The sequence below is a fragment of the Cebidichthys violaceus genome, unplaced genomic scaffold (assembly GCF_023349555.1).
Source record: "Cebidichthys violaceus isolate CVI_PGR_0920_01 unplaced genomic scaffold, fCebVio1.0.p SCAF_19, whole genome shotgun sequence".
NCBI lineage: Eukaryota > Metazoa > Chordata > Actinopteri > Perciformes > Stichaeidae > Cebidichthys > Cebidichthys violaceus.
The window spans coordinates 12,391,715-12,404,160 of NW_027176361.1; the positions used below are offsets into that span (position 1 = coordinate 12,391,715).

A 12,446-nucleotide genomic window follows, 5' to 3' on the forward strand; every position below is an offset into this window, starting at 1 on the left:
CTTCGTAGGTTGGGACAGGTCCTGCTCATGTCCCACAATTTTGAATTGTTCTACAGAGAGAAAAAGATGATGGTTTAAATACAAATTTCACAGTTCCAGCTGCCTGATTCCCATAGCAAATTAGTGTGCTAACAAAAGCTATCATCACATGCACTTAACCTACATATCTATCTGAACCGGTAGGGTCAGGCAGACATGACCATTTGCAGAAGCACACACAAACACACATGCACATGCACAGTAACGTTACACTAACAGTTAGGTCACGTCGCTAAAAATCGTAATAGATAATATAACTTATAGCTATGTTATAAATAGCAAGTTTTCTAACTTTGAGGTAAAAGCTAACTTACATAGAATACTTTAACTTTACTTTCAATACTTTAACTTTACTTTCAACACAATTAGAAACCATCACTTGACCCCTCTGATGTCAAGAACTTCAGACCGGTTTCTCTTCTACCCTTTCTATCCAAAACACTTAAACGTGCTGTCTTTAACCAACTGTCTTCCTATCTCCACCAAAACAGCCTTTTGGACTCTCACCAGTCCGGGTTCAAAGTGGGTCACTCGACAGAGACGGCCCTCCTTGCGGTGACAGAGTCGCTTCACGCCGCGAGAGCTAACTCTCTCTCCTCTGTCCTGATTCTCCTGGATTTGTCTGCGGCGTTTGACACTGTGAACCATCAAATCCTCCTCTCATCCCTCGAGGGGATGGGCGTCTCAGGCTCTGCACTCTCCCTGTTTGCATCCTACCTGACGGGTCGATCCTACCAGGTGACCTGGAGGGGGGCCGTGTCGGAACCACGCATGCTGACTACGGGGGTTCCGCAAGGGTCAGTCCTGGGCCCCCTTCTCTTCTCGCTCTACACAACATCTCTGGGTTCTGTTATTCGCTCGCATGACTTCTCCTACCATTGTTATGCCGATGACACCCAGCTGGTCTTGTCATTTCCCCCCGGTGACACCCAAGTGGAGACGCGCATCGCTGCGTGTTTGGCTGACATCTCGAAGTGGATGACGACACACCACCTCAAGCTCAACCTAGACAAAACTGAGCTACTGTTCCTCCCGGGGAAGGGTTGCCCGCACCGGAACCTGTCCATCACCATTGATGATACCGTGGTGACACCAACTCGGACTGCGAGGAATCTGGGTGTGACCCTGGATGACCAACTGTCATTCTCGGCAAACATTTCATCCGTTACACGCTCCTGCAGATTCCTGCTCTACAACATCAGGAGGATTCGTCCCTTCCTGACTGAAGAGACGGCGCAGGTTCTCATCCAGGCTCTTGTCATCTCCCGCCTGGACTACTGCAACTCTCTACTTGCCGGAGCCCCGGCGTCGGCCATCAGACCTCTGGAGCTTGTCCAGAAAGCTGCAGCTCGCCTGGTGTTCAATCGCCCCAAGTTCTCCCACACAACTTCCTTTCTCCGTTCTCTACACTGGTTACCTGTAAGAGCTCGCATCCAGTTTAAGACTCTGGTGCTAGCCTACAGGGCAGTGAAAGGAACAGCTCCTTCCTATCTCCAGGCCATGGTCAAGCCTTACACCCCCGCCTGACCACTTTGCTCTGCTGCCTCGGGGCGATTGGTCGCCCCGTCGCTCAGAGGTCCTGGCGGCCGATCGACCCGGTCACGGCTGTTTTTTGTCCTGGCCCCACAGTGGTGGAATGAACTTCCCACTGATGTCAGGACAGCGGAGTCGCTGCCCATCTTTCGGCGCAGGCTGAAAACCCACCTCTTCAGGAAGTGCTACCCTGAGCCTTCCACTTAGCGCTTATTGTTTTCATACTAGCTTGTTGCACTTATTGTATTCGTACTACTTATAGCACTAACTGTTTTTCTTGTTTCTGCACTGTACTTTGGCTCTGAGTTATGCTCTGCTTCATGCTCTTAGATGCTTGTTTGGAAAAGGAAATGTACTTATGACTTCTGGTGACTAGTAGTTCTTTTGATTACCAATGTTGAATGCACTTATTGTAAGTCGCTTTGGATAAAAGCGTCTGCTAAATGACTGTAATGTAATGTAATGTAACACAACAAAACATCCAGTAGCCTACAGCACAGACTTATATAATCAATACTTACGCTTTATTAATCTTGTAGCGATCCAGTAAGTTGGCTGGTGAATTTTAGTGCCGCTGTTTAGGGCCCAGTAAAACCGACGTCTGAGACACTGAGCTCAGCTGTCACTTAAAAACTCATAAGCCAATGTTTTGCTCCAATAATACCTTCATTAACTTTCCTCTACCTAAATCGATAGCCCCATTGATGTCTTCTTTTATTGAAAACAATCTTGCATTCATTATGAAGACATCTGTTTAAGGACAAAGAAATCTTGTGACAGAGCCTGATCTTGAAACGCCCACGTTATCCTTGCCTTCCTTTCATTCTGTATGTCCGGAGAAAATGAAAGTGGAGAGATGAAGAAGTGACAGAAAGGAGAGAAGCTAGAAGTCCAGAGAGAATACAAGTTATGAGTCAGTTTGATGACTTCATGACCTTACCTCTTTCTTGTGCTATTATTACACATGTTTTAGCATTTACCATGACACTCTAATTTCCACTTGTGTTCACAGTGGCCACTATTAAACAAAATCTGCATAGAGTCACTTTAAATGAGCATTTCAGGTATTTTTTCAAAGTTAACCCTAGTTTTTCCACTTTGTTTCCTAGGTGCGTGGAATCAAAGGAGTCTTTCTGGCCAATCAGAAGATCAATGGCAAAGTGACAACTCTCATCACCTATAACAAAGGGCAAAACTGGGAACCGTTGGTCCCACCTACCACTGACATGAATGGCAAGCCGAACAGCTGCAAAGCAGTAAGTAGTGACCTCACAAAAAGTTCCTTTTACTTTTTTTCTTTATTTAATTTATTATCTGAGATAAGCAGCTTTAAAGTGAAGGCGTTCAAAGCCAATGTATGTTTGCATACCGACTGACAACAATACAGCTTCCACTAGCGCTGAGTGACCTAAAACTCTGCCAAATTAAAAAGTTTAAGAAATCTTATAGGCTAAATAAAACTAACCAGCTAATCAGTTGACATACATGCAAACCCCACATAAACCTCTGTAAAAACACAACTTGCCAATTTTCATTTATGGAAAAGATGTTTTCGCTCTTCTCCCGACTGGCTGTGGTAAACAATTTCTGTTATCAAGAACAGTAACATGTATTATGTACCCCAGGAAAAACACAATTTTAAACATTTAGAAGGATTTTATTTGTAAAACAGAACATCATCATCATCAGAACATCAGTAAGGAACACATAACAATTCTTTATTTACAAAAAAAACAAAAAAAAAAGTGCATTTGAGCATTGTGTCAGGGATTGTTCTATGCTACCCTAAATGCTATGTATGTATGTATGTATGTATGTATGTATGTATGTAAGTGTGAGATAAAAAAAAGTTACATAGTCACTAAAATTTGTTTGACAGAATACGAACAGACAGAATATGAACAGCATATTATTTTTGCTTCAGGCCACCAGAAGGTACATTCCAGCCTTTTGTCTGCACTACTGTACACCAGTGGTGGGCCGTCAGGGCCAGCTAAACCTTCTTAGCACAGACAGCACAGAAGGCCCAGGTTTAAAATGCACGGTCCGCCACTGCTGTACACATGATGTGCAGAGAGTGCATGCATGTTCCTTGCAGACGTATTTCTTACATTTCACACAGTTGTTGCTGGTCTTGGAGTCATTTCTGTTAGGACAGACCTGGCACCTGCCACGTTTCCTGTCTGCAGTTTGAACCACTGGAGGAGTTGGGGTGTGTGTCTCTGTTTGGATGTCCTTCACAACAGTTGCAGCAGCTATTGATGCTCTTGGAAGGCACGTCTTCTCTCGATATGAGGTTTTACCAACTCGTGCAGCTGCTCCAGGAAAATCCTCCTTCGAGTCAGTTTTCCGCTGTTCCAGTCCTTGTATCTTCATGGGAACCATATTTTCCCGCCCCCACAGCGTGGGAAATATCAAAGTTTTCGCAAGAATTATGTTTTCCCCTCCCCCATGTCGTGTGAACTATCAGTGGATCTCGCACTACTATGGTTATGTTAGGGCCCTAAAGCTTTTTGAAGATTATAAAATTGCATATTATGGTGACCTCAATATCATCCAAAACAAATGTGTGTAAAATGTTGATATTTCTTATATGTTTTATACAGCTACAACAGCCTTGGGTCAAATTGACCCCAAAGAACATTGATGCGTGCAGTATGTGTACAGGACATTGAAAACATATCATGTTAATTTTATGTTTACACAGTTGTCCCCATTAAATTAGGAAAAGTAATTAAATATGAAGCAAAAAAAAATGTAGAGACGTTAAACATTGAATGGGGTCAAATTGACCCGAAAGATAATAGGAGGAGCACCCGCCCTTTTCCAAATGGTCTGTCGCTTCACAGGTTGTAAGAAACCATCTGGCGCTTCAGATTTGGGTTTTCTTACCTTTGGACTGAACCAGACTAACTGTTGCTTTGTGCTAAGCTAAACATCTGCTGGCTCTAGCCTCATATTTAACGTAATATGACAGTGGTAACAATCTCATGATCCAACTCTTTGCAGAAAAGCAAATTTGTGTTTTTCCCAAAATGTCAAACTGTTCCTTTAACAAGCATGTAATACTGTTCTGAAAACATGGAGCTTTCATCTTTAAGCATCCTTGAACCATCTGTATGTACAAATTGTCTTATTACAAAGTTGTTTTAGAGCAATATACGAGCAAGTTCTTTTCAACAGATCCGGGATACATTTTCTTATTTTAGGCATTTTTTCTGAAGGATAGAGCAACTGTGTCATGCTGGGTTGTGTGGTGGTGGGAGGCCTGCATCTATTTTTGTGCTGCCATTCATTTGTCTGGAGAGGAACAGCTTATCACAAAGACTGGATGTAAGGGAAAACAGCGAGCCTGGCTATGTGTAGTGAGGAATAAATCCTAGTTGTAGGTGTCAAAAAATTAGGTCTGCCCTGGACAACTGAAGAATATAAGGTCTATGTGTGGATGCCCGAGCACCGTTAGCCCTTGGCCCCTTGATTAATGTGGGGCAATAGAGGGCAGCTTCATCTACAAATAATTGACAATAACAACTTTGGGTAGAGAAAATAAAAATAAATAATTTACTGGGTTGACCATTTGAAATGCTTTAAATTAAGCCTTAATCCAGTTAAGTTAGACCAGTTTCTACTCCACTATTGAAGGGAAGTTCTAACATTCAATGTGACAGGACAAAGAACTCTTGGAAAGTATTTTTACAGTAGATGGCCCTTCCATTATTTTTCAAAAGAGATGTCCCAAGCCTTGCCTCATAACTAGTCTTTACCAGGCCGTGGAGGGGGGATGATTCACAGCAATGGCTGCACTTGCTTTCTGCACACGGTGACTTATCGTGTTGAAGTCTATTGCTACACAAACATTTCTTTAGCTAAGGACTTTACTATTTTTACGTTTTCTCCCAAGCAAGAGCGGAGGTCCTCCCTCGTTCGCCTCCTTCTGATTGGGTGCTACACCTGTCACAAATGAGACTAGGAGGCAAGGACATAATTACCACTACCTGAACTATTCATACCCTTACTTACATTCATATAAAAGTAAAACAATCCTCCTACCAGCGCCTATGAAGTTCACTGATTACCACATTACTTCTTATTTGTTTAATCTGCATAACAGCATTTTGTTGTTTTTATACTGTTTCTGCGTGATTTGTACAGATTAAACAAGAAAATGGCAGGGGCTTCATATTTACCGTACAAACATGAGCGGTGTACATTTTTTCATCTCTCTGCAAAGAAGCAAAGAAGCCTATTTTCCCAAATAAATTACTTGTCCTTTAAGGTGTGACAGACTGTTTTCCATATCTTTTATTTCCCAAAAATCTTTAAAAAAAGGTATGACACCAGTAGCATACCCATAACTTGTACAGGCCAGTTCAGGGAATGAAATATAGGGAATTATAGCCATAATTCATGCAAGGAATCATAGAACTAAGAATATGGTTTTCTTTCAAATTATTTTGTAGGTAAAAGTTTTTGGTTGTGTAACAATGAGACAGACAAAGTGAAAATGTATGCAGTTTATGTAATGCTTTTGCCCCACCACGACAGGGAGTGGTGCTTTGCTTTTACTTTCAGATACAACCAGTATTAGTCCATTAGATGGTGAAACAGTGTAGCCAATGTACTGTGGCAGAATTATCCTCACATCGACACTCAACAATGTTTGCATTCTGCAGCCGGACTGTCACCTCCACCTCCACCTACGCTGGGCAGACAACCCCTACGTGTCTGGGACAGTCCACACCAAAGACTCTGCTCCAGGTCTCATCATGGGTGCTGGTAAGACTCTAGAGCAGGGGTCCCCAAACCTTTTCCTGTGAGGGCCACATAACTTTTCCCTTCTCTGATGGGGGCCGGGGTCAGTTTGTAACAGAAAAAGTGTGACGATCGCAGGGGTGCCGAAATGTAAACATTTATTGTTTTCCAGAAAGCCACACATAACCAAATATTAATAACCCTTTCCGGGATCTTCACAGAAAAAAAAGTCAGGAAATAAATAATAATACTATTAATGAAATAAATAACACTATTTATGAAATAAATAATAACCAAATAACCCTCTCTGGGATCTTCACAGAAAAAAAGTCCATTTAACATTAACTTTCTGTTGTGCCGTGCACAATCTTAACAGGTAAAAGTTTAGCTTAGTTGAATGAGGCAGTGGACTTGTAGCGGGGCGGTGAGACCCCGTTCTTCCATCTCCTGGTTCATGCGTCCTATTAGACCCCGAGACGCGCCCACCATACTAGGAGCCCCGTCAGTCGTGATGCTGGCAAGCTTTGACCAGTCTAGGTCCAACTCTTCCATGGTTTGGCATACTTTGCCGAAAATATCCTCCCCCGTTGTAGTCCCTTTGAGACTTTGGAGGGCTGCCAGCTCCTCGCACATCTCAAAGTTTGCGCTAACTCCACGAATAAAAATGAGCAGCTGCGCTGTGTCTTGCACGTCCGTGCTCTCATCCAGTGCTAATGAAAAAAAGTCAAATTCTTTCGTCTTCTGCTGCAGCTGGGCATATACATTACCCCCGATTTCTTCAATGCGTCTGGTGATTGTACTCGCCGACAGACTCACGGCATTAAAGACATCTTTCTTCTCGGGACACACCTCTTCCGCGAGAGCATTCAAACATTTCTTGACAAACTCTCCATCAGTGAAAGGTTTACCGCTGCTTGCTATCAGTTGAGCAACCCGAAAGCTGGCCCGAACGGATGACTGGTTCAGCTGAGCTTGGCGTACAAATGTATTCTGCTGAGCTAACAGTCCACTTTTTAGCTTTGAGAGTTTGTCTGCTCGCATTTGGCCTTGCAAGTTATCATACTTGTCTTTGTGACGGGATTCATAGTGTCGGCGCAGATTGTATTCTTTGAATACCGCCACCGCCTCTTGACAGATGAGACAAACAGTCTTTTCTTTGCATTGAACAAAAAAATAATCGTTTGCCCATTGCAGGTTAAATACCCTGCATTCTGAATCAATTTTTCTCTTACCTAACCTTTTCGCCATTGTTCCGTTCTATTTGACAGGGGCTAGTCTAGGATTTGCGTGGCCAGACTGAAAAAAAAATCATAATGCGTCTCTGGTATTGTTCAGGGGGCCGGGCCAAATGTGGAGGCGGGCCGTATTCAGCCCGCGGGCCTTAGTTTGGGGACCACTGCTCTAGAGGAAAAGTTCTTTTAATTTATTTGACTATTAGACCTTCTCCTGACCTGAAATGTATGTCACATCAATTTTGTAGCCCAATATAGCAAATCACAAGTTTGCCTCAAGAAGCTTCACAATCTGTACAGCATGCAGCAACCTCTGTCCTTTGAACCTTGGTTTATAATTTATATGGAAAAACTCCTACAAAAAAGCCTTTTAACTGGGAAATAACTGATCCCTCGCCATGGACGGACATACATGCAATAGAATTATCGATTGAAATTATTATTAAAAGCATTGGCAATGAATTTCATCGCGCGATTATTACGCCACTCAATAAGTCGCGGAGATGTTTGAGTATAAAAAAAAAGTTGAGTTGAGCGCGGAGCAGAGGTAGAGGAAAGAAGAAAGAAATAAATCAAAAGGGTGTGTTAACTGCAAGATATGCAAAAGCGACATGGCACGGCACGGGAGCACCACGGTGATGATTCAGCACCTAAAACGTAAACATGTTGGAGTCCTTGAGGAGGAGGAAGGGAGTTCAACAGCAGGTTAGTCACTACAGAATCCTACTGTTGTTCCGTTTTGAAGTGAGGAACGTAACGTCTCTCCAGTAGCTCTTCTGGTGCTGCTGTTTACTCGTTATCCAGCTTGACAAGTCAGCGTTAGCTCATTAATAACAGTAGTAAAGCAGGGGTGGTATAGCTTGCAAGACTAAAGACACGTTTTTATTCACTCGCCTTTTCCCCGCCGATTCATCGATTAATCAGAAAAATAATCGACAGATTAATCGATTATTAAAATAATCGTTAGTTGCAGCCCTAATAGACAGATTGTGAACATATAGGAAGAGAGAGAGTGCAAAGAAGGACGGCAAGTACTACATGAGCTCTTTGGTTTGCATGCATTTTGTCCTATTCAAATTAAGAAGAACAAAGTAAAAATTTGAACAACTTAATGACAAGATTAAGGACAACAGGAAAGTTAAACTGGAAGAAAAACAAGATTCTCCAAGTGTTGAAAAAAATGACAAGAGCTATCCTGAGCTTGTGGCTCAAATGGGAGTGAGTAGACCTCCATGTAACTGGTAGAAGAAACATCACCCCTGGACGATTGAAAACATTATACTTGTTCAAGTGTTACAAACAGACAAAGAAAACGCAATAAGCTATTTGAGCTGAAGTCAAACAGTGACAGTTGGAATCAGTGGCAGTTAAATGTGATAGCTGGAAGCTAGCATTGGATGCGAAGAGCAAGGATCTAAAAAAAAGTAATTACGTCACAGATCTCACATTGGTGTCAAGTCAGTAGTGTTCTACATGCATTTGATTGTTATAAAGCATCTTTGTTAACAATAACTAACCAGCCATCAAACTGTTAATAATATTTAATATTATCAGCAGCCAACCCTCCTTCAGTGCCCAGTGTTTGTGATGGAAACATTACAGCCCTGTCTCCATTCAATTTCCATTTTATTACTAAACTGAATTGAGACTTACGCTTTGAGGGAAACACATTTAAATATTTACACACTGACATATAGCAAATTAGTTTCAAATGAGTCCGAGGAAGTCTGTGTAGCTAAGAGGTCGGGTGGTGGATTGATCACAAAATACAAGGCTTTCACCCTGAAACTGCAGTTAGTGTCCCGTGTGAACCAAAACATTTTGTTTCCTAAACATAACCAAGAAATAGTTTTGTTGCCAAAACATAACAAAATAGTTTGGTTGATTAACCCTAACCAAGTACTTTTATTGCACTTTTTGTTTTGGTTTGTTTTGGTTTTATAGTCATTTTAAGCCAAACCATAGAGTTTTTACGAAGCTAGACAAAGTAGTTGTGTTGCCTTCAACAAACAAAGTTATTTTATTTTGATTTAATTTGCAACGATAACAATGTAATTCAAACTGTTTAAAACTGCAACCGTGATCCTGGGGAAATAAGTTTACCTTGGAATGTAATTGAGAGTGCAATTTAGTTGGTGATTTAAATGGGTTCATCAAAGTCTTTGGTTCACAAAGGTAGTAATATATCAATAAAATAATAGTAGACATATTGACTCTCACTGTCAAATATTTAATATGAACACACAGAAAAACATGTGCCTTTGGCTGATCAGAGTAGACTAGCAGTCGAAACAGAATAAGGGAGGTCCTGTATGGGACAAACAGATTTAGTTCAATATACGGGACGTCCCGGCTAATAAAGGACATAACCCTACTTATGAAACACTGCATTTCTTAAAAATCAGGTTTATAAGCTTCTCATAAAATTAGGGATACCGAGGCTACTTGATAAGCATCTTTTTGAGCAGTTAAAGAGGACATGGAGTGCCCAAACAGAACATTAGAATTAATGCAAGTGAAGGAAAAATTAAAAGTTTGACCCACCAAGTCAAAATTACCTTGTTTATTAATTAATTACCTAAGTTGATTTTTTTATATATATATATATATATATATATATATATAATATTATATATATATATATATATATATAATATTATATATATATATATATATATATATATATAATATTATATATAATATTATATATATATATATATATATATATATAATATATATATATAATATTATATATATATATATATATATATAATATATATATATAATATATATATATATAATATATATATATATAATATTATATATATATATATATATATATATATATATAATATTATATATATATATATATATATATAATATATATATATATATATATATAATATATATATATATAGCATTTGGGCTTTTCTTTTATCAGCTAAATTTGCAAATTAATAGGTTTATAGAAACTTACTGTATTTAACTTTCTCTAGACAGTAATTCACTGTCTAGTCTGCTCACATCTGTTCTCTCTATGTACTTTTGTCTCTTTTGGAATTTGTTGTTGTTTGATTGCCTCATGAGATTATGTTCCTGAGGAAATTTTCAATTACTGACCTTCAGGTAACCTTGGCTCCAAGCTAGTAGAGTATAAGGAAGAGATGTACATCACTGCAGACTGCGGGAAGACATGGAGACAGGTACACCCTGCCCTTCCTTGCTTCGTATTCCCCCCCCCCCCCAATCCTTCGCTACACGTCCCCTCTGCTCACATAAAAGTTCCACAATCTGAGTGTATTAAATACATTTGCAATCTGTACAAACTCCCCCCCCCCCAACATTTTTATGTCACCTCTTTTAAGGTTTTCGAGGAGGAGCATCACATCCTGTACCTGGACCACGGTGGGGTCATTGTTGCCATCAAGGACACCTCTATTCCCCTCAAGATACTCAAGTAAGATTACTGTTCCAGTATGACACTATGTCAGTAGCAATCCTTACTATTGTAACACACTCTTCTGACATCATTAGTTTATAGACTTTTAAGTTATTAAAGTTATTACTTTACTTCTTCTATGATGCAGATTAATTAATATTCTGTAATTCGTCATCCATTAGAAACCTTTTGCAGTCAATCAATCACTAAATCTGTATTTGTATTGCATGTTTTCTACATGTTGATGCAGTCCAAAGTACTTAATATGTGTCTGACAAAATTACGAAAATTAATTTTTCGTAATTTTTAAAAAAATGTATATATCTTGTAATTTTATATCTAGCCTATATATAGACTATAAAATAGAAGAAATATGAATGTTTAAAGAATGGAAGATTTAATGGCTGGTTTACTATAATAATTCTGCATGTTTTTCCAAACAATTTCATTTTATTTTTAATGTACAAGACAAAGAGCTTTCTAGGGTAAGGATTAACCGATGCATTTGGCACATGATATCCTATTTCGGCCTGATCCCGAAATTCAATGAAGAAATCCAGGACCGGTTTCCACACAGTGGGGAAATAAAAGCCCAGATATAATATAAGTTAATAATGTGCTCTTTGGTTGTAGAAGTAACACTGGGTTACCACTGTACTAGTTGGCCAGACATGCTAACTGTTGCAGAATATGCAACAGCAGATGATCACATTGTTGAATTTATTTATTATTTTACTGGGTTTAGTTTTGTAAAGGCTATAAAACAAACACCCTGCTCCAAACACTTTTACCGTTTTAATTGGCAAGGGGTGTGGTTTAGTAAATGGTAAATTCCCTGGGAGTGTGTTCTTACTAACTCTATTCTTTTATAAACAATGGTGGCTCCAACTGAAGAGACTTTCATCAATGTATTGATTGTGAACACTGCCTGTTTCTCCACAGGTTTAGTATCGATGAAGGACGGACGTGGACCATTCACAACTTCACCAGCACCTCTGTGTTTGTCGATGGACTCCTGAGTGAGCCAGGAGATGAGACTCTGGTTATGACGTGAGTAAAATCCCAATTTCAAAAGGGAAAAAATTATCAATTTCAGGACCGCTGTCGGAAAAATGAAATGAAAGTCTGCATAGGTTCAGCTGAATTCATCATAAGTGGTCTGAAGACATTGATTCTCTACAGAAACACTAACGAATCTGAAATTCCATTACAGTATGGGTGTAAGTTATGATGTATTGAATTGAGAAATCTCTGTGGCATCAAAAATTAAACACACAACATACATTTCCAATAGTGTAACCCCTCTGTCCTCCTTTCACACCACCCGTTCTCTCCTTGCTTCTGATGAATTGTCGTTAAGGGTCAGTTGTAACCCTAAGTCTATAAACAGTGGCAAAGAGATGGCCACACACAAAAGCAGATATACAACCAATACACACACATAGAGAACC

The 12,446-nt window shown here is 39.9% G+C and overlaps 1 protein-coding gene across 3 annotated transcripts in view; it reads left to right on the forward strand.

The window, feature by feature from the left end:
• The window catches only part of sorcs2 (sortilin-related VPS10 domain containing receptor 2), a 275,594-nt gene that overhangs the window by 240,098 nt on the left and 23,050 nt on the right, over positions 1-12,446 (forward strand). For all 3 annotated transcript variants that reach the window (XM_068713717.1, XM_068713718.1, XM_068713719.1), the window contains exons 10-14: positions 2,682-2,828; positions 6,246-6,348; positions 10,683-10,759; positions 10,922-11,013; positions 11,938-12,045. In XM_068713717.1, the coding sequence (XP_068569818.1) occupies positions 2,682-2,828; positions 6,246-6,348; positions 10,683-10,759; positions 10,922-11,013; positions 11,938-12,045 (527 nt within the window). The remainder of the gene's footprint in view (positions 1-2,681; positions 2,829-6,245; positions 6,349-10,682; positions 10,760-10,921; positions 11,014-11,937; positions 12,046-12,446) is intronic.